The 27,238-nt window shown below is 40.7% G+C and overlaps 1 protein-coding gene across 1 annotated transcript in view; it reads right to left on the reverse strand.

Moving 5' to 3' along the window:
• Nucleotides 1–337: 337 nt before the first annotated feature.
• Nucleotides 338–27,238, reverse strand: part of LOC124286883 (GTPase-activating protein and VPS9 domain-containing protein 1-like) — a 39,732-nt gene continuing 12,831 nt past the window's right edge. Inside the window, 16 exon segments of the mRNA XM_046723321.1 lie at nt 338–7,637; nt 8,321–8,459; nt 9,096–9,210; nt 11,371–11,437; nt 12,186–12,309; nt 13,445–13,579; nt 14,240–14,660; nt 15,280–15,351; nt 17,068–17,109; nt 19,288–19,372; nt 20,105–20,377; nt 20,380–21,251; nt 21,743–21,824; nt 22,193–22,303; nt 23,823–23,995; nt 25,621–25,905. Of these exon segments, the coding sequence (XP_046579277.1) occupies nt 7,365–7,637; nt 8,321–8,459; nt 9,096–9,210; nt 11,371–11,437; nt 12,186–12,309; nt 13,445–13,579; nt 14,240–14,660; nt 15,280–15,351; nt 17,068–17,109; nt 19,288–19,372; nt 20,105–20,377; nt 20,380–21,251; nt 21,743–21,824; nt 22,193–22,303; nt 23,823–23,995; nt 25,621–25,905 (3,269 nt within the window). The 3' untranslated portion in view covers nt 338–7,364.

Consider the following 27,238-nt stretch of genomic DNA (forward strand, 5'->3'; position numbering starts at 1 on the left):
CCCACGTGGGGAATACGAAGGTGGAAAACACAGGGGAGAAAAAGACTTAAATGTTGCTATTGTTGAGGTATACATGTACAATACTGGACGCGACATCTAATAGGGGGGAGAAGAAAGGGGGTTCGAGACTCAGACATTCTCCTTCTTCTTCAATGTGGAGTTTAGTCATTTACATTCTAGTTCTGCAATGTGGACTTTAGTCATTTTCAAAACAAAATGCCCCCAAACCGGATCCGTCCGTGCATCTGCAGTTTGCCATCAAGGGATCTGCATCGGGAATGAATGAATGAATGAATTAATTAATTTGTTAAACAGCTAAACCAATAAAACGACTGAGCAGAGGGAAACTTAATATTTATTCATATATATATATTTTGGGAGCGTCCACCTTCCTCCCTTGTATAATTATACACATAAACATATATATTAGACAGTATTATTTGGCACCTATACTTCTATTTGTTGACAAAGGGGGGCTGGCACAACACCGCCAGGGAATATAGAACCACAATCATAATTAAGACACCAACATCATATTTATATACAGTAAATAAAGCATTAGTACTGCACAACAATGTATCAAAACATTAAACATAGACAAGCTGGGAAGCAAGGCCTTTCTGATGAACCCTCAAGACAGCTGAGAATACTGACGAATGCCTACAATACAGGATATAACTTAGTGAGCAAATATATATGTGATTTAAAACAACAGGGTGTCCGGTTTTATGCATCTTTAGAACTATTTCACAAATATCACAGTGACAGCAGAAACTGGCTTAATTTGTTGCACCCATGTATGAAATCTAACCCAGATCTTTTCGCATAAGCCAATGCTTCACCCACATGACCATCCCTTTCCTCCTGGCGCTAATAACATATACACCACAACTTATAACGGATCGAGTGAGTGAGTATGGTTTTAAGCCGCTTTTAGCAATATTCCAGCAATATCATGGCGGAGGACACCAGTAAAGGGCTTCACACATTGTACCCATGTGGGGAATCGAATCTGGGTCTTCTCTTTGATGAGCGAACGCTTTAACCACTTGGCTTAGCCAATGCCCACTTATAACTGGCACAGAATGGTTGTGCATGGTCCCGTATTGAAAAAGGCTATTGGTTTTTGCCAATACCAAGAATGTCATTGTCTGCAATAATTAGATATTTAGAATATTTCTTTCACACTCTCATCGAGAGAGAGACAACTACTTAATGCTGTACAACCAATACTTTGTATTCCATAGTGGGACCTTCAAAACCATTATGTTCAATATTAGATTCCAGTTATTATCTGCTGACTATCATAACCGAGTATGTTGAGTGGCAGTGTTGAAGTTCCCATATTTGGGATATTCAGATATTTGACAAAACATACCAACATCAATGCAATAACGATCATACCATAACTGAGTCTTCTATAATGAGGCTACCTTGAGGGTTGATCTTGCGTGTAATAACAATACTTGCTTCCTGAGACAAAACAATACAAGAAAGCAAGCTGCACCTGCAGGGGTGACAGCCTCTCAGGTCACCCCCAGCAATATATGTATCAGTGAAAAATGGGGGTGGAGGGTGGGAAAGACGGGATATGGAGAAGGGGTGTGAAGTCTTGCCTGCATATTGCCTTTGATCAAATGAAACATTGCTCACATGTGTTTCCATGTTTCTGTCAGTCAGCCATCAGTGCTATCCCAAAATCCAGACAAGTTATAAATATCTTTTAGCAGGCAATGTGCAGGTGGCAGGCAACATGGAAATGACATTAAGACAAGGAAAACTAAGTTCTATTGAAAGTCAACTTCGTTATTGCAATGAATGTGATGATTTGGAATAGATACTAACACCGAATCTACTACAAATATTGATAACCGTGTTCGTATCTACACCAAAACATTGCATTCATTGCATTAAAAAAGTTGACTATCCACAGAACTTGGTTTTCCTTCATCTTCACAACTTCTAAAATGCCTCTCAAAAAAGACATTAAGAATTTAAGATAATCAGAGCATTGGCAATTTGACAATGTTGTCAGTACTATTATATCATGCTAGTGTCATCCCTTCACGAAAAGGAATGTCATACCCAAATTCCAGTTCTTTGTCATACTAAGAGTCAAATCAAATGCTGCTATTAACAGAATTACCACATACAGTGATACACTGTTTTATCAAAGGTGCAAGGACTTATGTAAATACTTTAAATTTTCCAATGTTAGACACAGCTGTAAAATGACTAAATCATGAATCCACAAGGACTAAGCTTTCACTTCCATGTGAGGAATCGAACCCGGGTCTTTGGTGTGACAAGACAACACTTTATCCACTAGGCTACCCCACTGCCCCGAGTGAGTGAGTGAGTGAGAGTGATATGGTCAAATGCAGCTCTGAGAAGTATTTCTGTTACATCACGGTATATCAGCTGATGAGGGAGGAAAGCCCCAAGTGATGCAGGTACCGTTTACTTGTCAACTGAACCCAAGGACAGGTTGGATGCTCTTAAACCTGCAGACATTATCAGGGCAGAAATGGGATTAAAACTCACTCAGCTATTTTTCTATCAAGCATAAGGGACACAACTCAGGAGAGCCAATCACTTTCCTCATCACTTTTTATCTCTGTGCTGATAACATGTCCTCAAATCAATCTTTTTGTTTACAGCTGACATTATTAAGTAATAATGAACATTAATACTGTTTCAATAATCATTTTGCTTGTGTTCACTCAATCTATTCTCCATCTAAATACTGAACATTACACTTGACAGGTAACAGAAAAATAACACCCAAACTGTGCAACAAAAGCTCATGATATGTGGTTGTGTAATATCAAAACTACTGCACTTCAAACATATTCTGCATCAAAAACAAATACAAGAATCTAATAACTCTAGCACAGAAAACACTTCTAAAATGATTTTAACAAGCAGAAACAGCATGTCATAGTTAGGTAATGTTATTAAACCTGTACAAGATTAAGCATTGTAAAATAATTCAATTCTGTTGCAAGAACTGTTCATAGTTAGGCATGTAAGAAGCATCTTATTCAAATGTACATACATATAATTCAAAATCATCCATTACTTATAGTATGGCAACACATGTTGCCATGGTAACAACAGACAGACTAATCTTATAATTCTGTAAGAAGGCGAATCTTAAGTACTCATTTTGTAACTTTGATTTGATTCAGCTAAAACAATTTAATGACTGAAACACAATAGATTGAGGAAGTGACTGTGAGGAGAATAAACAGCAAGAGTGAGTGAGTGAGTTTAGTTTTACGCCACACTCAGCAATATTCCAGGTTTATGGCGGCGGTCTGTAAATAATCGAGTCTGGAACAGCCAGAACATAGTATAAGTGCATTTCATTGAAAGAAAACAAAATTGAAAAAATATCCAATAACAAAAACTTTCTTAACTTAACAATTAAGAACAAAACCTATGTTAGGTTTTAATTATCAAAGAAAGATCAAATTAAGCAACACTGCTGGTTTAGCTTTAATTGTTCCAAATGTCAAAATACTTTTTTAATTCTAAAGGTGTATTTGCCCTCTCCTTTCAGTGTAAAGTTTCCATGGTTACAGACATACAATAATTAGGATAATCTACCTTTTTCCACAATAATTGAACTCTTAAAAACATACACACCTGTATTCATTATGTAATACCTTTAGTTCCCTTTGACCATTTCATTCAGGTCTGGGCAGGTCATGATAACAATCCTCAACAAGAATCCTGTTTCCATGGTTACTCTTAATTCCACTATCCATGAATGTATTCCATCATCTTATCTTAATTTTCTGTTATGACCTTTTTCGTTGAGATACTTTCCTACTTTAAAGATGCTTTCCGTTTTACACATGCTCTCAAAACCATACTGACATGATCTCACACCTCTTAAGAGAGTATGAGGTGAGGTGAAATTGGGTTTAACGCTGTGCTTGAGAATATTTCGCTCATATGACAACGTAAGAGTATGAAAACTTCATTCTAGTCTAAAGAAAGGAAACATTGTTCACATAAATGTACTATCTTTATATCTTTAAGAACTTTTTATCAAATCCTGTTAAGACGAGAGGTTCTTCCAAAGGTTGTGAGGTGTTAAAGACTTGTCTAACAAATTGCAATGGACAAGATGACAAATAATAGTGAGTTGGGCTTTACACCGCTTTTAGCAATATTCCAGCAATATCACAGCAGGGGACACCAGCTTCACACATTTTGCCCATGTGGGGAATCAAACTCGGGACTTTGGCGTGATGAGCGATCACTTTAACCACTAGGCTACCCACCGCCCCTGTCAAAGCATAAATTACATTATACTATAAGCATAAATCACAGCTACCGGTAAGTAAATAAATTTCATTATCAATATTTAATAACTGACAAGTTATTGATCATGACACTGTTACTACATGCTTGGCATTGCTGTGTCAGTGTATGAAGTGGTAAACATGGCTGAATGTGACTAAATCTTAATACACAGACTAGACAATCACAACTGTATGTAAAAATACTCTGATTAAGTGAGACAGGAATCTAGAAAAACACAGGGACAAGAATGATATTTTTACAGAGCTTCGAATAACATCCTCTTTAATTAAAAATATGTTGTGTATTTATTCAGGTTCCATTCTTTGAACTAATACATTTTACTTCAGATATCATTAACTAAATATCAATTATCGCAAAATCGTAATTACTTATGCCAAAACTGACAAGAAATCCCATAAGATGACAAACCCTCCATTAAACCCGTGTCCTGTTCAAGGGAGTTAACTCTAAAATGTTCTTGACACCAAACAGGAGTGTGAGTATTGATGACAGTTAAATACCATCTTCAGCAACTAATTACAGATGGGCTTCATATACAAAGCAATCGTCCTCTGAATCAAACTCAAACCTTTAGTGGGATAACCAAACCATGATCCACTGGACTAACCCAACTCCTGTCCATGGGAGAAGGTCAGTAAAATATAAATAATAATAATAAATAAATCCCTTGCAGACCCATGGTGGGTTGGTGCAGAGGCAGTGGTGTTCACATAGCTTTTGGGAGAATATTTTGCAGGTAAGGGACAGAAGCATGTTTAGTTTCCATCTGCTTCAAGATTGGAGAGATATAGCAAAAGTACTAAACATACCATAAATAATGATTTCACACCCCTTCCTTATCCAACGTTACATTGAGAACATATCACATACATATCACATGTTGAATAGAGGCATAGTGAAGAGGAGTGAGTGATCTGGACTTGATTGTGATTTAGATAAGTATTTCAGAAATATCTTTGCATTTCATTTCCTCAGCGTAACGTTGGAAGTAAGCTTGAAAACCATTACAGTCTGTTTGATTTCATTTGAGACCGATGAACTGCTCACTAACACAAAATCTAATAATTGCAAGAAAACCAAATTTTGCACAGTGACATGAAATCGACAGACCAACTCTGATGATTTGTCTCATAATTTTGGACACGAAAATAAAAAGTTGTTTAACAAACGATCATTATATTGTCACTTTTTCGCTATGTATTACGAGGGGGACCACTTGCTGGTAGAACAGCCAGGTGTGCGAGTTGCACATGTGAAATTGAAATTTCAATACACACGCTTGTTGATTACCTGGCTGTTCTACCCGCTCTCCCCGACAATTGTGTGACTGATATGAACAGAGATGCCTGTTGTCTGGGTGTAGTGACACGCAATCAAGTAAGACTGACCAGCAAATTCCTACCAACAGGGACCTCCTCTAACCTGGAATTTCATCGGGTGCATGGTGAGTGCCAACAAACCAAGAATCAAATCACAATTTGGAATTCAAATCACTGACTTAATGGACATCTTAATAATTGCAACCAATTTCAAAAAGGAATAATGATAAGAGAGATAATTATCCATATGGAAAGCTATTCCTTAACAAGTCATTGAATATTTTTCTTTAAAAAAAATGAAAATCAACAAACAATGAATGCTTGAACAAGTCCTGCAAAACAATATGAGTGACATTATTATAATCAAACACTAAGCCCACATAAGCATAAAGCAAACTATCTAAAATTAAATTATGCCTATTGAAATTTACATGGTAAGAAATCGTTCCAAGCAGAATGTACAATGTTTTCCTTGTTAAGTGGATAGACACAAGTGACTTTTTACAACACAGACATTCATAAATCTGACAACAGGATAACAAGTGGAAGAATGTTCAAGTAAAATATAACAAAGTTACTCTGACTAAACAATGATCACTGTTTCAACACACAATAACATCAATATGCTCATGTAACTCTCAACAACTTAGTCCACTCTATCTAATAAATCAAGCATTACTTTCACATTTAACCTAAGTCTATCATCACAGTCATCAAACATAGCAAAGACATAGAGTATATCCCCCTGTAATTGAGTTGGTCTCCATTTAATCATGAAACAATACATTCCAAGTTATCTCCCTTGATTCTCCACCCCGAGTTAGATGAAAATTGAATGAACAATAGAATAGTGCTTGGAAAACTCAATAAAGTTAAAGCTGTTTTCCCAACATCATGCAAGTTTGTTTATATAAATAATGGTGTCGTGTTTTCAACAGGGACAGAATTAATAATAGTTACATTTCGAAAAAAAAGGAATAACAAGATAATTGTGTTTCATGAAATAGTTTCCATAATCAGTTAATAGAAGCCATTGTATGTTGCATACGTACATTTCAAAATTACACCTGATGTAATACTAATTTTATGTAATGTAGATGTTTATTCTCAATATGTTGAACAACATATAAAACAGAAATATGGCAAAACTACAAGATAAAAGATATTTACTAGCATTTTTCAACATAATGCTGCCATTCAGGACTGAACACATCAACTTATTGAGATCAACTTGTGTTGTACGAACAGAATGAAGGGAGATAACTACAGCCTGTCTGTCCATGCAACTGAACATCTACCAAGGAAAAGACATACATAATTTATTGATATCAATAATCATTAATAAAATTTATATAAAGTTGTCAAAAATACTTTGTTCTTGTGGAAAGTGTCTTGCATCATCAACCCTGTCGGGACATCTGTGTTGACCGGCATTATACCAGCTTGAAAGAACTTAAGCATTACAAATCCATCTCGTCATTCTTCTCCTGGTTGCTGGGACCAGGTTTCATGTCCAAGCAACTAAAAACAGCATCCCAGGACCAGGGCCAAGCATCCTGCCCGAACCAATAAAGACAACTGCAACATCACATAATGCCCTTCGATCTCGTGGTGTTGCTTCAATTCTTCAGTTTCGTATCCGATGAAGAAACATGCTTTGAGATCCTCTGGTCTGGAAACAACCGTCCATGAATGTGAGCTCATCATCTAGGTGGAATAATCCATGGTCTTGATGAACTCGACTGCTGATGAGAACTGCATCCACCAATACTGCTCCTCCCCTGCGAGTCGACTCTCGTAGAAGCTGTTCACATACTGTATGGTAGACAGTAGACATGGTGGGTTGGCCTTGATAAGGACAAATATAAGTACTGGGATGAAGTCGTCGGCCGCGGGCACAGATTTCTCGTTGGCCATACTCAGAAGGTTCATGATGGTGGTAGAGCATCGCAACACGCATTGAAGCTTGTCCTTTGGGGTCTGAGAAGTATTGAACATTCCTTTCTTACAACTATTAACAGCAGTTTTTGATTGTTATTTAATTTAAGCCATATCATAGAAGCTGATAAATAATGAAATCAGAGTGAGTTTAGTTTAACCACTAGGACACCCCACTACCCTCTGGGGCTTGTCATGCAAAACCGAACTTCAAGATGCATATTGTCACCTCCTGGGTCTAGCTCTCTCTCTCTCTCTATATATATATAAGAAAAGGAATGTAACGAGGTCAAAACACCAAGTCAGGATGAATTTATCAATGCTCACTCTAAGTATCCCTCTAAAAGTATACCCACATTTCCAAACAACAGATTTAGTAAGAACTTGAGACACAGACAAAAATCAAAGCCATGCTTTGGGACCTAGTACCTTTGAATTCGTTTAGAATATGTCTCACTAAAGTCCCGAATTTCTGAATCAATTGCAACCAGCACCTGTCAGCAGGCTAATCGCCATGCTCTCTGAGATTCAAAAACGTAACAGCCACAATAAATTTACCTACATCTATTCATCTCAATCAGGTGTGGGTGAGTGAGTAAATATTGCTGCATTAGCAATTTTGCAGCTATTCGCAGCCAATCGGCTGTGACCATTTGCCATTGTGTGGATCTTAGCGAATGCTGATTAGTATCTTACTAAGCCACCTCCATCCCAGCAGAACCCACCTTGTATGCATTGATCATGTAGATCTCGCGCTGAGCTGCCGGCCACGGACACTCAAAGTGGTACATGCGGGGTATACACAGGTCCTTGTGTGTCGGAGTAATTAGTGCCGACAGCTTCTTCAGATGCTGATGGAAAAGTCTGCAACACACAGAATTTCATGCATGCATGGAAGACAAAGGGTTAACCAAGTCCAAGAAAGAAAATCGATCAAACTCCAAGGAAGAAAATCGATCAAACTAACTGAAGTTGCTGTTCAGTTTGGGTTCACTATAATTCGTGAACTTTTTCAATACAAAGTGAACATGAAATCATTCCGTGAAAACACTGAAACTTTGTTCCCCTGTTTTCCAGGTGACATAAAGTGGTAAGAACATAGCCGACTCAGATAATTTGACCACTGCTAAATGGCTGCCATGATGCAAGAAAATAAGATTTTAAAACATCACCGCAAGGGACTACCAAAACACAGGAATATGAAAAGAAGTCTTACAATATCTATGTTTGAAACAATGTTTACTACAGGAGTGATAATACAAATTCATGTGACTGTATCCCAATTGGGTAGATTGATGCTCATGCTGTTGATCACTGGATTGTCTGGTCCAGACTTGATTATTTGCAGACCGCCACAATATAGCTGGAATATTGCTGAGTGCAGTGTTAAACAACAAACCAATCAACCAAATTCAAGAAATTTCATTGAAAAAGACAATTTTGGTATATGTGAACAGAGGTTTAACAATGTCTAGGTTAGACAGTCATTGTTTGACTTACTGGTCCCTCATGAAGTCTCCGTCTCCATTTGGAAACATGGCATGACTGTACACTCGACTCATCAGCAGGCGTTCCACGGCCAGTCGGGCGTCAATCAGCTGGTTCTCTGTGGCAGCTGCACACAAAACATACATATTACTCAGAGGAAACCATTTTGCAAAGACAAGCTGCACTGCCATACTTTCAGGGTTCGATTTTGGTTCTTTTTCAGTACCTACACCGAGTGCAACATGGCTGATAGGTTTGGCTGCACCATCCAAATTTTGGTTGCATCACAAAATATTGTCACTAGTTATAAAAAAGTAACATACACATTTGTTTGGCAATTATCATAACAAGTACTCAGCATACATTCATTATCATGGGGTGATAAGTGATGAATGATTCTGTTTCAATATTGCTTTACCTTTGTGTATGAATTTCAACTATATGATAACTTCTACATAACTCATTTAGTACACAAATGTTTCTGCTCGTAACAAGAGAGTGAGTGAGTTTAGTTTTACGCCGGACTCAGCAATATCCAAGCTATATGGCGGCGGTCTGTAAATAATCGAGTCTGGACCAGAAAATCCAGTAATCAACAGCATGAGCATCGATCTGCGCAATTGGGAACCGATGACATGTGTCAACCAAGTCAGTGAAACTGACCACCCGATCCCGTTAGTCGCCTCTTACAACAAGCATAGTCGCCTTTTATGGCAAGCACATGGGTTGCTGAAGACCTATTCTAACCCAGATCTTCATGGGTCCTGCTCGTAACAAGCTGTGCGCTGAGAAACATATTACTTCAAGTCACTTACTTCCCAATTAAAACACAAGATGACAGCTATAGGATGTTGGAGAATTTATTGTTACCAGGTGCAACCTGTTACTAAAGGTAACCTGCACCATTCAGTTTTAGCATGCACCAGTGCAGGTTGTTATTAGCGAAATCGCACCAGACCTCAGATGATAATAACAAGTGATCTATCATGTTCTAACATCACCATGGGAAACATAAATGTGCTCTACTGATCTATTATGCACCAAGATCACCATGTGTGACAGGTAGAGGCTTCTAGTGACCTCCTCTAGTCTGAAATACACTTGGAGACAAGCATGGTGTACTAGGGATCCATAATGCCCTTAGACCCCATTTTAGACAGGCATGGTGTACTAGGGTTCCATAATGTCCTTAGACCCCATTGGAGACGAGCATGGTGTGCTAGGGTTCCATAATGTAATTAGACCCAATGTTAGACAGGCATGGTGTACTAGGGTTCCATAATGCCTTAGACCACATTGGAGACTAGCATGGTGTACTAGAGTTCTATAATGTCCTTAGACCCCATTTTAGACAGGCATGGTGCACTAGGGTTCCATAATGCCTTAGACCACATTGGAGACCAGCATGGTGTACTAGAGTTCTATAATGTCCTTAGACACCATTTTAGACAGGCATGGTGCACTAGGGTTCCATAATGCCTTAGACCACATTGGAGACGTGCATTGTGTACTAGGGTTCAAAATGCCCTTCAACGCCATTGAAGACAAGCATGGTGTACTGGGGATCTATATTGAGCTTAGGCCTCATTGGAGACCAGCATGGTGTACTAGGGTTCCATAATGCCCTCAGACCCCATGGGAGACAAACATACTGGGGATCCTTAATGCCCTTAGACTCCATTGGAGACCAGCATGGTGTACTAGGGATCCATAATGCCCTCAGACCCCATTGGAGACCAGCATGGTGTACTAGGGTCCCATAACGCCCTCAGACCCCATGGGAAACCAACAGACTGGGGATCCTTAATGCCCTTAGACTCCATTGGAGACCAGCATGGTGTACTAGGGATCCATAATGCCCTCAGACCCCATTGGAGACCAACATACTGGGGATCCTTAATGCCCTTAGACTCCATTGGAGACCAGCATGGTGTACTAGGGATCCATAATGCCCTCAGACCCCATTGGAGACCAACATACTGGGGATCCTTAATGCCCTTAGACTCCATTGGAGACCAGCATGGTGTACTAGGGATCCATAATGCCCTCAGACCCCATGGGAGACCAACATACTGGGGATCCTTAATGCCCTTAGACTCCATTGGAGACCAGCATGGTGTACTAGGGATCCATAATGCCCTCAGACCCCTAATGGGAGACCAACATACTGGGGATCCATAATGCCCTTAGACTCCATTGGAGACAGGCATGATGTACTGGGGATCCATAATGACCACTGATGTGAACCATTGGATCAGATGTTACAACAGTGTGAGTGAGCACTGACCTTTCCATATTGAATCCTGTTCCATCTCCCGGTAGAGAACCTGTAAGAACCTGTCCACCAAGTCAGTCTGAAAGAGAGACATAGAGTGTCATATATAACAACAGAAGGAAAATACCAGTCAAACATAAATTACTTAGTTACCAGTCAAACATATATTTAGTTACCAGTCAAACATATATTTAGTTACCAGTCAAACATATATTTAGTACATTCGAGGGCAAACATATCGGGGTTAATATTTTTCATACGATGCCCTAGGGCAAAATATCACTTTATCATGGTGACGTGACGTCATGAACAATGCTATGACGTCACGTTTCTTCTGAGACGTTGCGTTCTACATGCGGCGACGGCGGGTAGACAGCCTACATTTGAAAGTAGATTTGGGTTATTTTCCTCAATTTGACGACTTCGGTAATAAACAGAATATTATATGAGTGCCCATATCATACTATGTTTACGACACTCATGCCTAAATATTGGTATATCCCCCGCTCTCGTTTAGGCGTTCGTGTCGTAAACACAGTATGACATGGGCACTCATATAATATCCTCTATTTAGTTACCAGTCAAACATCACATATTCAGTTACTAGTCAAACATCATATTTCATAGATACCCCTGCTTAGGTAACCCTGCTGGGTCAAGGCATCCCCAAACTAACCCTGCTGGGTTAAGATACCCCTAAGGTATACCTCAAGATTGAGGCATCCCTTGGATATCCCTAAGGTACCCCAGCTCGGTCAAGGCATCCGTAAGGTATTCCTGCTTGGTTCAGGTATGCCTAAGGTATTCCTAATCAGCTATGACTCTACCTTCTCATCCGCCACAGTGAGCTTCTGGAAATCCGAGATGAAGTAGAGGACATTCTTTTCCCTCCTTTCTATGAACAGCCGCACGCACACATTAACCATGTGTTTGTTGCAGATCTCCTTGTCCCTGAAATACACAGAACACAGTCATTTGCAACAAAACACGGCCAGTTGTCAATCATTCCACAGTCAGTTGCTATAGTTATCCTTGCAGCTGGTTACCACGTTCTAATGCCTTACTCACCAAGAAAAGCTATTAGATGATACATTATGATATATCCATGTACCCGTGAAGGTCCGGGTTAGAATATTGATCTTCAGTAACCCATGCTTGTCGTAAGAGGCGACTAACGGGATCGGGTGGTCAGACTCGCTGACTTGGTTGACACATGTCATTGGTTCCAAGTTGCACAGATCGATGCTCATGCTGTTGATTACTGGATTGTCTGGTCCAGACTCGATTATTTACAGACCGCCGCCATATAGTTGGAATAGTGCTGAGTGTGGCGTAAAACTAAACTCATTCACTCACTCACATCCATGTACAGGGTGGTGGGGTAGCCTTGTGGTTACAGCGTTCACTCATCATGCCAAAGACCCAGGTTCGATTCCCCACATGGGTACAATGTATGAAGCCCACTTCTGGTGTCCCCCGCCATGATATTGCTGGAATATTGCTAAATGCGGCATAAAACTAAATTCAGTCAGTCAGTCAGACATCCATGTGCACTGTGGTACACCATGATACAGTATGGGTCAATGAGGCTAACCATAATACACCGCTGTACAGTACAATACCCTATGGTACACACCTGTGACAGGTGAAATTGGGTTTAACGTCATGCTTGAGAATATTTCGCTCATATGACGTCGTGCATGCGTGTGTATGTGTATGTGCGGCTGCTTGTACTAGCCCAGACTAAGCTGGTTTTATAGTGCTAGCCCACTGAGATACCATGCCGGAGTGAAGCATGAATACCCCACTCAGACACATTATACTGACTCCAAGCCGACCAGTCCTTGTTGTACCCATTAATGCCGAGCGCCAGGCAGGGACCAACAAGTACCATATTTTAACGTCTTTTGGTATGACGCGGTCGGGGATCAAACCTGCTCTCCGGCGGATGCTCTAACCACTACACCACGGAGGCGGTTACACACCTGTGAGATACACTATAATACAGTGTCATGTACACCAAAACCTATGATTCACTCTGATACACCCCTGTACAAGAAGGTACACCCTGGTACACAGGCCTCACCTCTGTATCCTGTTGAGGAGTCTCTGCAGGTAGGAGTGAGACATAAGGAGACCCTGGCGGCAGCGGATCAGGTAGGAGATGTAGGCCGACCGGCTGCGGTACTCCTCCCGCAAGGCCTTCACCAGCTTCTTACAGCTGCAACATGACAATGGGTTGGTCACTCCAAGGTACACTGGCATGCCAAAGAATAGGGGTGACTATTGAGGGGAAACAACTATTGCGATAGCAATAGTCTATTGCAACATACTATTGCGACCAACTATTTTGTTTGGTCTCACTTGAAGTCATTTCCCAAATGAATGTATAGTTAATATGAAATAAAAACAAGCTGAAGTAATTTCAGTGTCTTTTGATAACTGACAAGAAGCTTGAAACCCAGATCAAGTAAACAGTCATGTTTGTTTAAGAGGTAACAGGGCGGATAACTCTAAATGAAAGTGAATGAATCTGGTACTTCCTGTATTTTGCGCTGCGCATCTATCAACAGAAGTCAATTACTAAACTATCGATAGTCTCACATACTATCGATGCATCAATGATTTTTTCGTTTCTACCATCGATTAATTGCTATCGGAGACTCAACAATTTCTATTCATCGATAGTTTGATGCATCGTTACAGCCCTACCAAGGAACATTTCAATTATTGCATTAGCTTTTTGTTCTGCAATCTACACACAATTAATAAGTCAGTTAGCCAGTGTATTGCAAAATGACTCAATCCAAATAAAATAGGTAGAGGGTTAAGCAGGAGAATCTTAATCTTCATGATATGGACAAGTCTGGAGTATACACACCCATCATTGTCAAACTGGCGTATACATCGTATAACTTCATGCAGCTGTGCAATGACATCCTTATTCTGGAGATTAATGGCTTCAGCAAGCTGAGCCCGGAGAAGGCTGATCAGGTCATTGTCCTTCTTGGGCCCGGTGTCAAACTCTCGAGGACTGTGTGGCTGGCTGGTCATCAACTGGTGCAGGGATGTGCTGCCCAGGAAGTCCCCAGCACTCAACACCATCCTCAGCTTCCGCTTCGCATCCATGAACGCGAAGCAGCCTTCCAAGTTGCTGGGGTCGTAGAACGGCGGACCTTCTTCCTCGTCCTTGCTCTTCATCTGACTCTGGTATGCAGAGTCGGTCAGCTCTGACTGGTCCTCAGCCTGCTGGTCTTGGGGAGTTTTCTTCCGGTATTTGTCCAGGATGTCGAAGGAGCTCTCTGTGGGTAAAACACAGCTTTCTGAGTTGCCATGTTAGAAATTATGAACATGAATACACTATGCCATTTAGAGAGTCAAATGTAACGTATGTTATTTTTGTGATTACATTTTCTCAGTAAAGTACACATTCTGCACTTTTGTTGGGTTGAGACCCATCCAGGATTCAAACCCACACCCTCTGAGTCAAGCACCTAATAGGAGCATACAAAGTGACCTCAACCCAACATAGCCACGGTGGCTGAGGGGATTAGACGGCTGACTTTGAGTGCTGGCGATTAGGTGGGATGGGACCCAAATAAGTACTAGAATCTGTACTTTACTGAGAAAGTGTTATCCCAAATATATCACATGTTACATATTTTTGTATAGAAATATGTAGTGGTAGGAAAACAAATATTGTAAAATGAGTTCCTGATGTAACAAAACATACTGTGTTGTCAAATTATCTCTTTAAGAAAGAGCGAAATTATGAGTGAGCGAGTAAGTTTACTTTTACGCCACTTTTAGCAATATTCCAGCAATATCACGGTGAGGGACACCAGAAACAGGCTTCACACATTGTATGCATGAGGGGAATCGAACCAGTGATGCGTACTGTTCAGATATCGTGACACCCACCTGCTTTTGGGTCCACTTCAGCTTCAGCCGCACCCTTCCCAGAATCCTCTGTGAAGGAACTGTCGCCTCCTGCTGAGAACACAATGTCACATCTGGAGGGAGTGAGTGAGTGAGTGAGTGAGTGAGTGAGTGAGTGAGTGAGTGAGTGAGTGAGTGAGTGAGTGAGTGAGTGAGTGAGGTTTTAGCAATATTCCAACAAGAACACTGTGGGATACACCGGGGTGGAGTGAGTGAGTGAGTGAGTGAGTGAGTGAGTGAGTGAGTGAGTGAGTGAGTGAGTGAGTGAGTGAGGTTTTAGCAATATTCCAACAAGAACACTGTGGGATACACCGGAAATGTGCTTCACACACATGGGCTTTCAAACAGGGTCTTCTGCATGACCAAGTGAATGCTTTACCCAGTACCCCATCGCTCATGACTCATCATTCAACACACAGAAAATAAAACCAGTACCTATTATCAGACTGCTTTCTTAACACATAACTGTTGAAATACTGAATAAAAAATGTACTGAGTAATCAATCTCAACATTTCTTGTTTGTTTTCTTTCACAATAATCTTTTTCTGTCAACGACGCTGATGATTGTCAAGTCTTGGCCAAACAAACCAGTGGTCGATATGATAAGCATATCCATGAAACAGGAATTTGATGACATGCAATCTACAAAGCCTTGATGCCTGACCACCCAATAATGGTGGGACCTATTATCCCCATGAAGGTGTATTATTTACTAACAGGCTCCTTCAGATGCCTGACGTGGAAGGCAGGAGATCAGCTGCCCAATATAACCACTCTCTTACCCAGAGTTCCATGCGACCAGCATAGTACCTCTGCCACAGGCCAGAAAGATGTGACAATTCGTCTACTTAAATCTACTTAAACTTCTTTGATGGAATGTGTTACTTTCACTGAGAAAATATCCAAAAAGGTGTAACACTATTTCAATTTGCGTTGCGATCCTTTGTTTACATAGGTTAAGAGGTTCCACATGTTGTCATCGAAGCCCCATGGAGAGCTAACGATGCAGTAACTTTGATGTAGCTTGCCTAAGATCAGTCTCTACTTACTTACGAATATGTGTGTTTGTTTACAAACAAGAGACGAGTCAGGCAAATTAGCCTGTGGCAGTGATGTTATGCTAAGTCATTACTGCCCCGGAGTGTACAATATAACACATGCAGGGTTCATACAGATTATCAGCCATCAAATGGGTTGTATGCGACCAGGGGCTGCAATTAAGTGGGGCTGTAAAGTTCTCCCAATTAGGGCCTTTTTAGGGCCTTTCAAGGCCCAGTCAACAATATCAAGGAACCATAGACACACATAATGACATACACCACATAAGTAGTTGAATACACACAAGGTTGGTCAAATGTGGGATCAACGAACATCGCAGGGAAATAACTCTTAGTTACATCGCTGCACTAGGAAAGTTATGTTTCACGATGGAGATTAAATAACACCTAATGTCATTTTTATTAGTTTCCTGGGGCAAATCACGAATGTAGGGTCTTAGGGCAATTCACTGGTAATTAGAGACTTTTCAAGGTAAATTAGTGGCCTTTACAAGGTTAACACGAATGTAGGGCCTTTTGGGGCAAATCACTGGTAATTAGAGCCTTTTCAAGGTAAATCAGTGGCAATTTGGGCCTTTACAAGGTTAACACGAATGTTGGGAACGGCGGAATAAGAATTACGGCCTTTTCAGGGTAATAAGTCAAGATTTTGGGCTTTTTCAAGCCTGTGTGAACCCTGACATGAGTGGTCCATGACTGCTGCATACTCACCACCTAATTCCTTATCTGTCTTCAGAGTTCTTCTTTTGATGCCTGAAAGGGTTCATTACATAATCATAATCATGGAATTTCTAATATTCAGAAAGCATCAACAAAAACAAAATGATCCTCATCTTAATTTCAACCCTGGCACTGTAACAACATGCAAATACTGTTGATGTGAACTTAGCACAATCTATACTACCCATCAAAAGTTTAGATACACTAGTGTAAATGTAGCCACTTACTTCAGTCAACTGTTCTAAACTAGATTTTGCAAAAAATTCCATACTGTTTAAAGCTACTGTTTACACATGAACTGATATATTGTAAAACAAAGTCGTAACGTTGAAAAGATTATTGTCATAAGATCAATAAATGATGAAACTCAGTGAAAATGTTTCGAATTCTTAACGCAACTTTACATCAAAACGCAGCTGTTCACATGCCCGATGTTTGCACATGCTTTTCAGCAAATTTGATGCTTGATCCTCCTGCAGTTCATCTGCATAAGGTTTGCAGTTGGTTCCCCCAAGTTAGTGGAGAAATTCATCTTCGATGTAGCCACATATATATATACATAACTTATAGTGAGTACTTTAAGTGAGTCTAAACTTTTGATGGGTAGTATATATAGAGTGAGTGAGTGAGTTTAGTTTTACGCCACACTCAGCAATATTCCAGCTATATGGCGGCGGTCTGTAAATAATCCAGTGATCAACAGCATGAGCATCGATCTATGCAATTGAGATATGAAGACACGTGTCAATCAAGTCAGCGAGCCTGACGACCCGATCCTGTTAGTCGTCTCTCACGACAAGCATAGGTTACTGAAGATCAATTCTAGCCCGGTCAAGCTATCTAGACACTTCAGTCAGCGAGCCTGACCAGTCAGCGACAAGCCTGACCTAGCCCGGTCAAGATCCTGTTAGCCTGACCACCGATCCTGTTAGTCTCACGACAAGCATAGGTTACTGAAGATCAATTCTAGCCCGGTCAAGCTATCTAGACACTCTTCAGTCAGACCAGATCCTGTTGACCCACAAGATCCTGTTAGTGAAGATCAATTCTAGCCCTCAAGCACGACAAGCATAGGTTACTGAAGATCAATTCTAGCCCGGTCAAGCTATCTAGACACTTCAGTCAGTAACTAGACCTTGCGAACTTACTATGTTTTTATGACACTTTCAATATTCCAACAGGTGACACACCAAATGGGCCCATGTTGGGAATCAAACCCCGATCTTCGACGGGCTGAGCGAACAGTTAAACCACTAGGCTATCCCCGGCTTTAGATCAAAGAGTAACTACTGGGTGGAAATTATTGTTCCAAGTAATAGAGGGCAGTAGGGCAGTGTAAAAAGCGTAAAACCATACTCACTCACTCCTGAGCATTAACAAACATAGAGGGTACATCAACCCATGTCCCCCTCATGACCAGTGAACAACTGATATCAATACCCTCCAATACACATACCTTTTCCATGACCCCACTCTAATATTAGGGATGGGAGGTAATACCGGTTAACCGGTATATTGCAATTCGAACTCACTATACGATATATTGCGGTACACTTTTTGCAAACCGGTTCACCCGATAACGATCGGCAATTTCAGTGACCATGATCGGTAATTTTCATGAAGTAGTCAAAATACTAATAACCTTTGTATTTCCTTTTTATTATTATACATTAATAGTTTTGAGAAAGTTTATTGGTCATATAATTGGTTTTCCATGACATTTAAACCATATAAATAAAATACATAGATTGGTATCAGCACTCGTTGTATTGATAAACAAACCAGAATGGCGGACGCCACTGCAGACGCTTTTTCTCCAGTTCAAAACTTTAGAGCAAAATCTTCAATTTCAAAACATTTACAATTAATCTCTTGTACAATCACATCTGAGTCCTGACAGTGGCCAGTGGCCAGTGGCATTGTTTCAAAAGAAAGGAAACAGTAATTTCATTACCTTTAACATCTGTTACACTTTCACACTATATGGCAATACATATTGCAATATGCTGACACATATCACAATATATCGCAATACGAAAAGTTTGGCAATACCCAACCCTATCTAATATATACAGATTTTCTTTCTTATTTGAAAAAATAGAACAGAGTCACATTTTCCTACCCTTTCCCTATTCTAGAGTCTTTAGACCAACCTGATCAGTTCAACCCTACCCTGTTAACCACGAAGGCTACCACTTGTCTACACTGTACCTTTGTGTATCTTCTCCTTTACACTCTTAAAGAACCCCTTCTTGTTGATCTTATCAAAGCCTTTCTCATCATTTTCAGAAAAATCCTGAAACAAAGAGAATATAACAATTCAAAATATGAAATATAACCTTTTTTGAAAGATAATATGACCGATAATTTTTCATACATATTTTATCAACATTTATTTCTCAGTTCAACAAACACAGGTTACGTGCACCTATCTGAACCTAGAATCCCCGCATCCAGATATATCCCATCCAGTAGTGACAAGTAATGTCAGTTAAATTTAATCTGTAATATCGTTAAATATTGACAATACTGTCCTTCTGAAAATGATCATAATGATTGGTTGAGTAATAATAAAGGCTGCAACGAATACACTAGTGCTGGAAGATTATATGTTTTACGAAAATATAGTAATGAATATGAATATTATTCATGAATACATGATGGTTATTAACTAGGAATAAAAATAACATGTTATAACACTGAAACACGCGAGAGAGAGAGAGAGAGAGAGAGAGAGAGAGAGAGAGAGAGAGAGAGAGAGAGAGAGAGAGAGAGAGAGAGAGAGAGAGAGAGAGAGAGATGTGGTGATGAGAGGGGGGTAGAAGAAAAGGAGGAAGAGGAAAGGGGTGGGGGGAGAGATTCTGTTTAGGCTGTTTGCCTAAAGAGGGGTTACCATATTAATATTTATCCAGTTTTATATCATAAATCTACGTTTAAGTAAAGTTTTGAATTTTTGTGATCCTTATCAAAGTCTGAGTAGTATATAACAGATACCTATATGTTATTTCTTGTTCAGCCCATATCGTACCTTATCGTCTGATCTCATCGATACATTGTCCCCATTGGATCTCATGGAGAGCGTGTCCACACTTGCTTCTTTGCTGGAGCTAGCTGTATCATTGAGTCTCAGGGAGGCTGCGGAATGACTGCTATCGCTGCTGTCCCGACGTCCCCCACGCAAGTCCTCCTGGCTCGTTGACTTCACCGTCTCTGCCGAACTCTGCAGCTGACCTTGAACTTCATCACTACTGGATACCGAGATGAGAATTTCACTGGTTGCCCTCTGAGCTGATGGAGCTGTGGGTACAGGGAATATCTGGGTGGCAGAAAATGAGGGTGGGGCTGACATGCGGGAGGGCAGGCTGCAGCTGGGAGGGTGGTGACAGGGTGCTCTGACAATCCCCCTGCCCCCTCCAGCAGGTCGCCTGTACTGCTGTTCTCGGGTGACAGTGGATCAAAAAGACTGAGTGTCGCAGATAATCGGTTTTCATTGAATTTCACATTCTGCTGTTCAGACAGTCCTACAGCTTCGACTTGATCTGCCAGGCTGTTAACATCTACGGATATTTCTATACCCTCATCAATGTCCTGGTCGTTGATGGTGGTGGTCGTGGGCAGCTTTTGGGCGTTTACTGGTTTGCCCCCTGCACTTCGTGCCATTGATATACTCTCAAATTCTGCCCCAAATTTTGGTCCATCTTTGTTTCCGCCGATGCCATTACTTTTGGCCCAGGCCTCAACCTTGGCAGAGTTGTACCCTCCGTGAGCTCGGTTGTGGTGGTGATGGTGGTGACTACGTTTATGGAATTCTTTAGGTCTTGCTCCACAATGATGATCTTTTGGTAAAGAGAGGCTATCACTTTTTGACGTCACAGTTGCATTCTGGCGATGCTCAGACTCAGTGTTGCCTGTCCTGCCATGACTCTGCCTTGAGTCTGGAGATGTCCGATTCTGACCTTGACCTTCAGCCTTGACCTCTGGTTTTGGAAGTTTATCCGCTGCTGCAGCTTCCACTGTCTGATTAAGTTGAGATGTTTCAGCACTTGGAGTGATATCATCAGCAAAAACATCCTCTGAAAACACTTCCTCTGATCCTAGAGAGTCAGCCCTCTTTACAGAGTGTCCTTCTGCTCCAAACCCCAGCAGGTCTCGATCACCTGAAGGACTGTGTCCTCCTGCATAAACAAGTAGTGAGCAATAGTGAGCACTTTCAGCAATATTCCAGCAATATCATGGTGGGAGACACCAGAAATGGGCTTCACACATTGTACCCATGTGGGGAATCCAACCCGAGGCCTTTGGCGTGAATTAGCAAACACTTTAACCACCCCCACAAACAAGTAACCATGATGCAGCCTGATGTATGCAAATAAATAAGAATCAGAATAGTTTTAAGATAGCTGCAACAAAGGTTGATTGGTGTGGTGCCCTATTATTTTGAGACAGGTCTTTTGTTAGGGATTACAGGAGGCTTGGGAAAGCGTATACCCACTGTACTCAACAAAACAAAAATAGAACAGCAGTCCCACTAGTCAGTCAAGTAAGGTCAACTGAAAACATGATAGTTCTAAATTTAATGAAAATAATTTCCAGCCATTTTCAAACTTGTTCCATTTCTGATTTCTGATTGGTATTAAGCTGGATTGATTATTGACAGGAGACTTACCTGAAGCTAAGGGTGTGTCCTCCAGACTCTGGTCATCAAGGTTGTCTGATCGCTCCATCACAGAGCTCATACTGATGTCATCCTACGAATAAAATTACAGAGAGGGGTTCATAACAGTCACCTGTTAACTGTTTCATTCCATTTCTAATACATTTATTTTTAAAATGTTGTTCCCTCCAATGACTGCTACCACAGACTAAAACTACTACGTTCCTTACAACAACTTTCATCAGGCTTGGAGAACTGTGTTCCTGACAACTACTGCCATCATATACTAGTGGTACTTTGTTTCTTAGAAATACTGCTAACATAACACAAGATAGAAAAAACAAGTGTGTACACTGGCTATAAGTACTATGTTCCACACAACAATGGCTAACACAGGATGTTTTCCTAAAAACTACTTTCAACTCAAGCTACAAGCACTATGCCCATAACAATTACTAGTACCTGATCCAGGTCTGTCAACAGTTCCGACTGTTTCTCATCCGTGTCACTGGCCAGGACGTCTGTGCTCCATGCATCGCTCGCAGTCTCAGACATCTCAGACAAACTTGGGGGCTGGTGGAAGAGAACAGATGTTAGTCCTCTCCAGCCATTTACATAGCAGTCGTACACATTAAGGGGATCCTGGGGTCATTCGGACTAGCTATTCTCGAAATGTTCATAGCCCTACGAACTTCTTAAGCCCACTCTTAACACATTGGCTACGATCAAAGTTAAGAATTCTTAGGGCTGTGAATGTTTCGAGTATAAGGGCCCTGGTTTGCAGCTTCAGAGTTGTTATCTGATCTACATTTTAAACTTATAACATTGGGCCACAACTAACGTAATAGGGCCTGTAAGTAGGTCACAGCACTTTGCGAGACCTTAGTACTTCCAGTGACAAACATTTCATATCTTTTGGAATCGTCTCATGGTTTGTCAGTTGACAGTAATGAACCGATAATCCTTGCAGGATTGAACCGATAATCCTTGCAGGATTAACAAATTTCCGATCTAACCATCCCCTTTGCCAACTACTATCACTGTGACAGCCAAGCATGGTTGTACACTTGGTTCGGTCTAGTAAAGTCATATTTAGCAGTTGTGCAATTTGGAACCAGTTCTTGAATAAATCCTTTTCAACTTAAATCTTGTACTGGAAGTAAGCTGGGCCCCGTCTCGCATATTGCAAGTTGGCGCTGGCAAAGGAAGCCGGGAACCAGTTTAGTACTAGAAGTAGTCCCTCGTGAGACTTACAGGCCCTATATGATACACATCATGACCACTGGGTAACGAATATGAATATTAGGTAACAAATACAATAACAAGCCAGCAATTGATGCATTGTTCAAAATATGCAGTGAAACAATAACAAAATACATTATTGAACGTTTTGACATGTTGACAGTTTTAATCTATCAGGAAAAATTACCAGGAACCACATTACTGTCAAACTAAATATATAAGAGAGTTGACTGTTATCTATATGTCTATATATTGATTTTACAAAATGTCATTGTGATAAATAACATCCAAATTTAAGCAAAAACACTTCTAAAAGGTTCATGAATATTTGATTTTTGTAATCACTAATAATGAATTGAATTCAGAAAGGGATATGGCTTGATGCACTGAATCCAAGTGAATCACAACAGCCCATGTATACAAAGATTAACAGACTTTTTAGCCAAATTCTGCATACTTAACTGCTAAGCATGTGTTAATTGCTTAAATGTAAAAATATCTGTAGTAATATTGTAATTACAGATCTTTTGATTGTCAGGTACTAGCTTTACTCTTTTCTTTTGTTAAGAATGAAAAAGATGTGATGCCAATCATCTTAAACTTTAAATATAGGGTGAGTGAGTGAGTTTAGTTTTACGCCATGTTTAGCAATAATCAAGCAATATCACGTCAGGAGACACCAGAAATGGGCTTTACACATTGTGGGGAGTCGAACCCGGGTCTTCGGCGTAATGAGCGAACGCTTTAACCACTAGGCTACCCTACCGCCCCTTAACATAAGGTACTGACTGAGACCTCAATGACTTTCAATATTCCATTGTGTTTACAAAAGACTCATGCTGTTACTCACAAATGCATTATCTGAGTCTGCGTCTCGTGGAGCTAACAGGAACGGCGGCGGCCTCCCCATCTCCTCTGCAACTTCCTCTAGTCGTTCTAGCTGGTTCTGCTCTGGAGGTTCTGAGTCACTTGCCAGAACATCCGTGCTCCAGGTGTCACTCACTGTTGACTTGGTTTCGTCCCCTGTGAGAATAGTAACAAAATTGATGTCATTCATAAACATACATGGCGGGTGAGTATTGTTTTATGCCACTCTCTGCTCATCAGGGGACACCAGATATGAGCTTCACATAGTGTACCCATGCTGGGAATTGAACCCAGGTCTTTGGTGTAATGGTTGTTGTTTGGTTTGATATTTAATACCACGCTCAGCAATACTCCAGCTATATGGCGGCGGTTTGTAAATAATTGAGTCTGGACTAGACAATCCAATGATCAACAGCATGAGCATCAATATACGCACTTGGGATACCTTGACATGTGTCAGTGAGCCTGACCACCCAAACCCGTTACTCACCTTTTAGAACAAGCATGGGTTGCTGAAGACCAATTTTAACCTGGATCTTCACGAGTTTGGTGTAACGAGTGAACGGTTTGGTGAGGTGAGGTGAGGTGAGGTGAGGTAAAGTGCGGTTTAACATCATACTTGAGAACATTTTGTTCATATCACCACATGGGTGTGTATGTGTAGCTGCTTGTACTAGTCCAGACTTAAGCTGGTTTTATAGTGCTAGCTCACTGAGATACCATGCCGCAGTTATGCATGAATAGTGAGTGAGTGAGTGAGTGAGGTTAGATTTACGACACACTCTGCAATATTCCAGCTATAAAATAATCGAGTCTGAACCAGACAATCCAGTGACCAACGGCATGAGCACCGATCTGCGCAATTGGGAAACAATGATATGTGTCAACCAAGTCGGTGAGCCTGACCACCCGATCCCGTTAGTAGCCTCTTACGACAAGCATGGGTTACTGAAGATCAATTCTAACTCAGACCCTCATGGGTAAGGGTACCCCCTCTTTTGGTGGAGACATTTATACTGACTTGTTGTATGCATTAAAGCCGAGCGCCAGGCAGGGACCAACACGTACCATATTTTAACATCTTTTGGTATGACACCCCGGGGGATCAAACCCACGACCTTCTGCTCTCGTGGCAGACGCTCTAACCAGTACACCACGGAGTCAATGAATGCTTTGGTGTAATGAGTGAACACTTTAAGGTCTGGGCTACCTGACCATATAATATACACAAGACAAATGTGAATGAGCTGGATGTTATGCTGCTTGTAGTAATATTTCAGCAATATCACTGCGGGGACACCAGAAATGGGCTTTACACGCTGTATCCATGTGGGGAATCGAACCCAGGTCTTTGATGTGATGAGTAAATGCTTTAACCACTTGGCCACTCACTTCCCAAATATACACAAGACCAGAAAAGGGTGATCCAAGCTATTATTCAGTTATCTTGAGTGAATGAGTGAGTGAGTTTAGTTTTACGCAGCTTTTAGCAATATTCCAGTAACATCAAGGCAGGGGACACCAGAAATGGGCTTAACACATTGTGCCCATGTGGGGAATCGAACCCGGTCTTCAGCGTGATGAGCAAACGCCTTAACCACTAGGTCTGAAAATCATGATGATCGACATTGGTTCTGAATCTCTCCAACTCTCTGTATCCCATTTGCATAGACCAATGCTCATACTGTTGCTCACTGGATAGACTCCATCATTTACAGCCCACAGCCACAAAGCTAGAATATGGCGTTTACCGACACACAAACAAACAATCTCAAACTCACTTTCCAGTTCGGCCTTGATTTCAAACTTGCCAAATCTCTCCGTCACATCCACCCTGTTCTGCTTCTGTACAGTTTCTGGGACAGGGACTGCAAACTCAGCAGGTGCTCTCTCCTCCACACTCCCTGCCTGGGAGAGGGGTGTATCACGCCCGCTGATGCTCGGAGACCCACGGCCACTCACATCGGCGGACATCATGTCGGAAAGATTGTCGTTGTCGTTCTCCATATCCACGGAATGGCTGGATGCTGCCTCGGATATGGCTTCCTGATAGTCGCTGGTATTGCCTGCAGAAACTTATAGCTCTCACCATCACAACATATTTTCAGCAAGAAAAGAATGCTAAACACAATAAAACATATGAAACAAAAATAAAACAAAATACTACAATGATTCTAATAACTATAACATGTATCTGAATACATCATAATTCCTCTCAGTGAAGGATCTTTAAACAAGGCCTTAAGAAGTTATATATAATCTAGGCAGCCCTAAGATATTCCATTCTGCACATGAGGGTTAAAACAAGCTATAATGGCTTCCATTCTTACTTAGAAATTCACAAAGCAATCAATCAACTGGTTGATAGTATGAGCTGCAGTCTACACAGTTGAAAGTCAATAACAACATGACCCCATGTTAGTGAATTTTGTATTCACATACAATGTATTCCCACTTCAGATTGTACCTCATTGACGAAGCTCTTATGTCATATTTCCTAGTCATATCAAGGGTGTCAGATCAAGGATGTGCCCTCATCATTCTTTCCACCAGTAAGATATGAGTGTATTATGACATATTCCCCTTGTCATATGAAGAGTGCACTAACATATTTCCCTAGACATATCAAGGGTGTGCCCTCATTATTCTTTCCACCAGTAAGATATGAGTGTATTATGACATATTCCCCTTGTCATATGAAGAGTGCACTAACATATTTCCCTAGTCATATCAAGGGTGTGCCCTCATCATTCTTTCCACCAGTAAGATATGAGTGTATTATGACATATTCCCCTTGTCATATGAAGAGTGCACTAACATATTTCCCTAGTCATATCAAGGATGTGCCCTCATCATTCTTTCCACCAGTAAGATATGAGTGTATTATGACATATTCCCCTTGTCATATGAAGAGTGCACTAACATATTTCCCTAGTCATATCAAGGATGTGCCCTCATCATTCTTTCCACCAGTAAGATATGAGTGTATTATGACATATTCCCCTTGTCATATGAAGAGTGCACTAACATATTTCCCTAGTCATATCAAGGGTGTGCCCTCATCATTCTTTCCACCAGTAAGATATGAGTGTATTATGACATATTCCCCTTGTCATATGAAGAGTGCACTAACATATTTCCCTAGTCATATCAAGGGTGTGCCCTCATCATTCTTTCCACCAGTAAGATATGAGTGTATTATGACATATTACCCTTGTCATATGAAGAGTGCACTAACATATTTCCCTAGTCATATCAAGGATGTGCCCTCATCATTCTTTCCACCAGTAAGATATGAGTGTATTATGACATATTCCCCTTGTCATATGAAGAGTGCACTAACATATTTCCCTAGTCATATCAAGGATGTGCCCTCATTATTCTTTCCACCAGTAAGAT

Source organism: Haliotis rubra, unplaced genomic scaffold, assembly GCF_003918875.1.
Source record: "Haliotis rubra isolate DU_JTF1 unplaced genomic scaffold, ASM391887v1 Scf394, whole genome shotgun sequence".
Lineage (NCBI taxonomy): Eukaryota > Metazoa > Mollusca > Gastropoda > Lepetellida > Haliotidae > Haliotis > Haliotis rubra.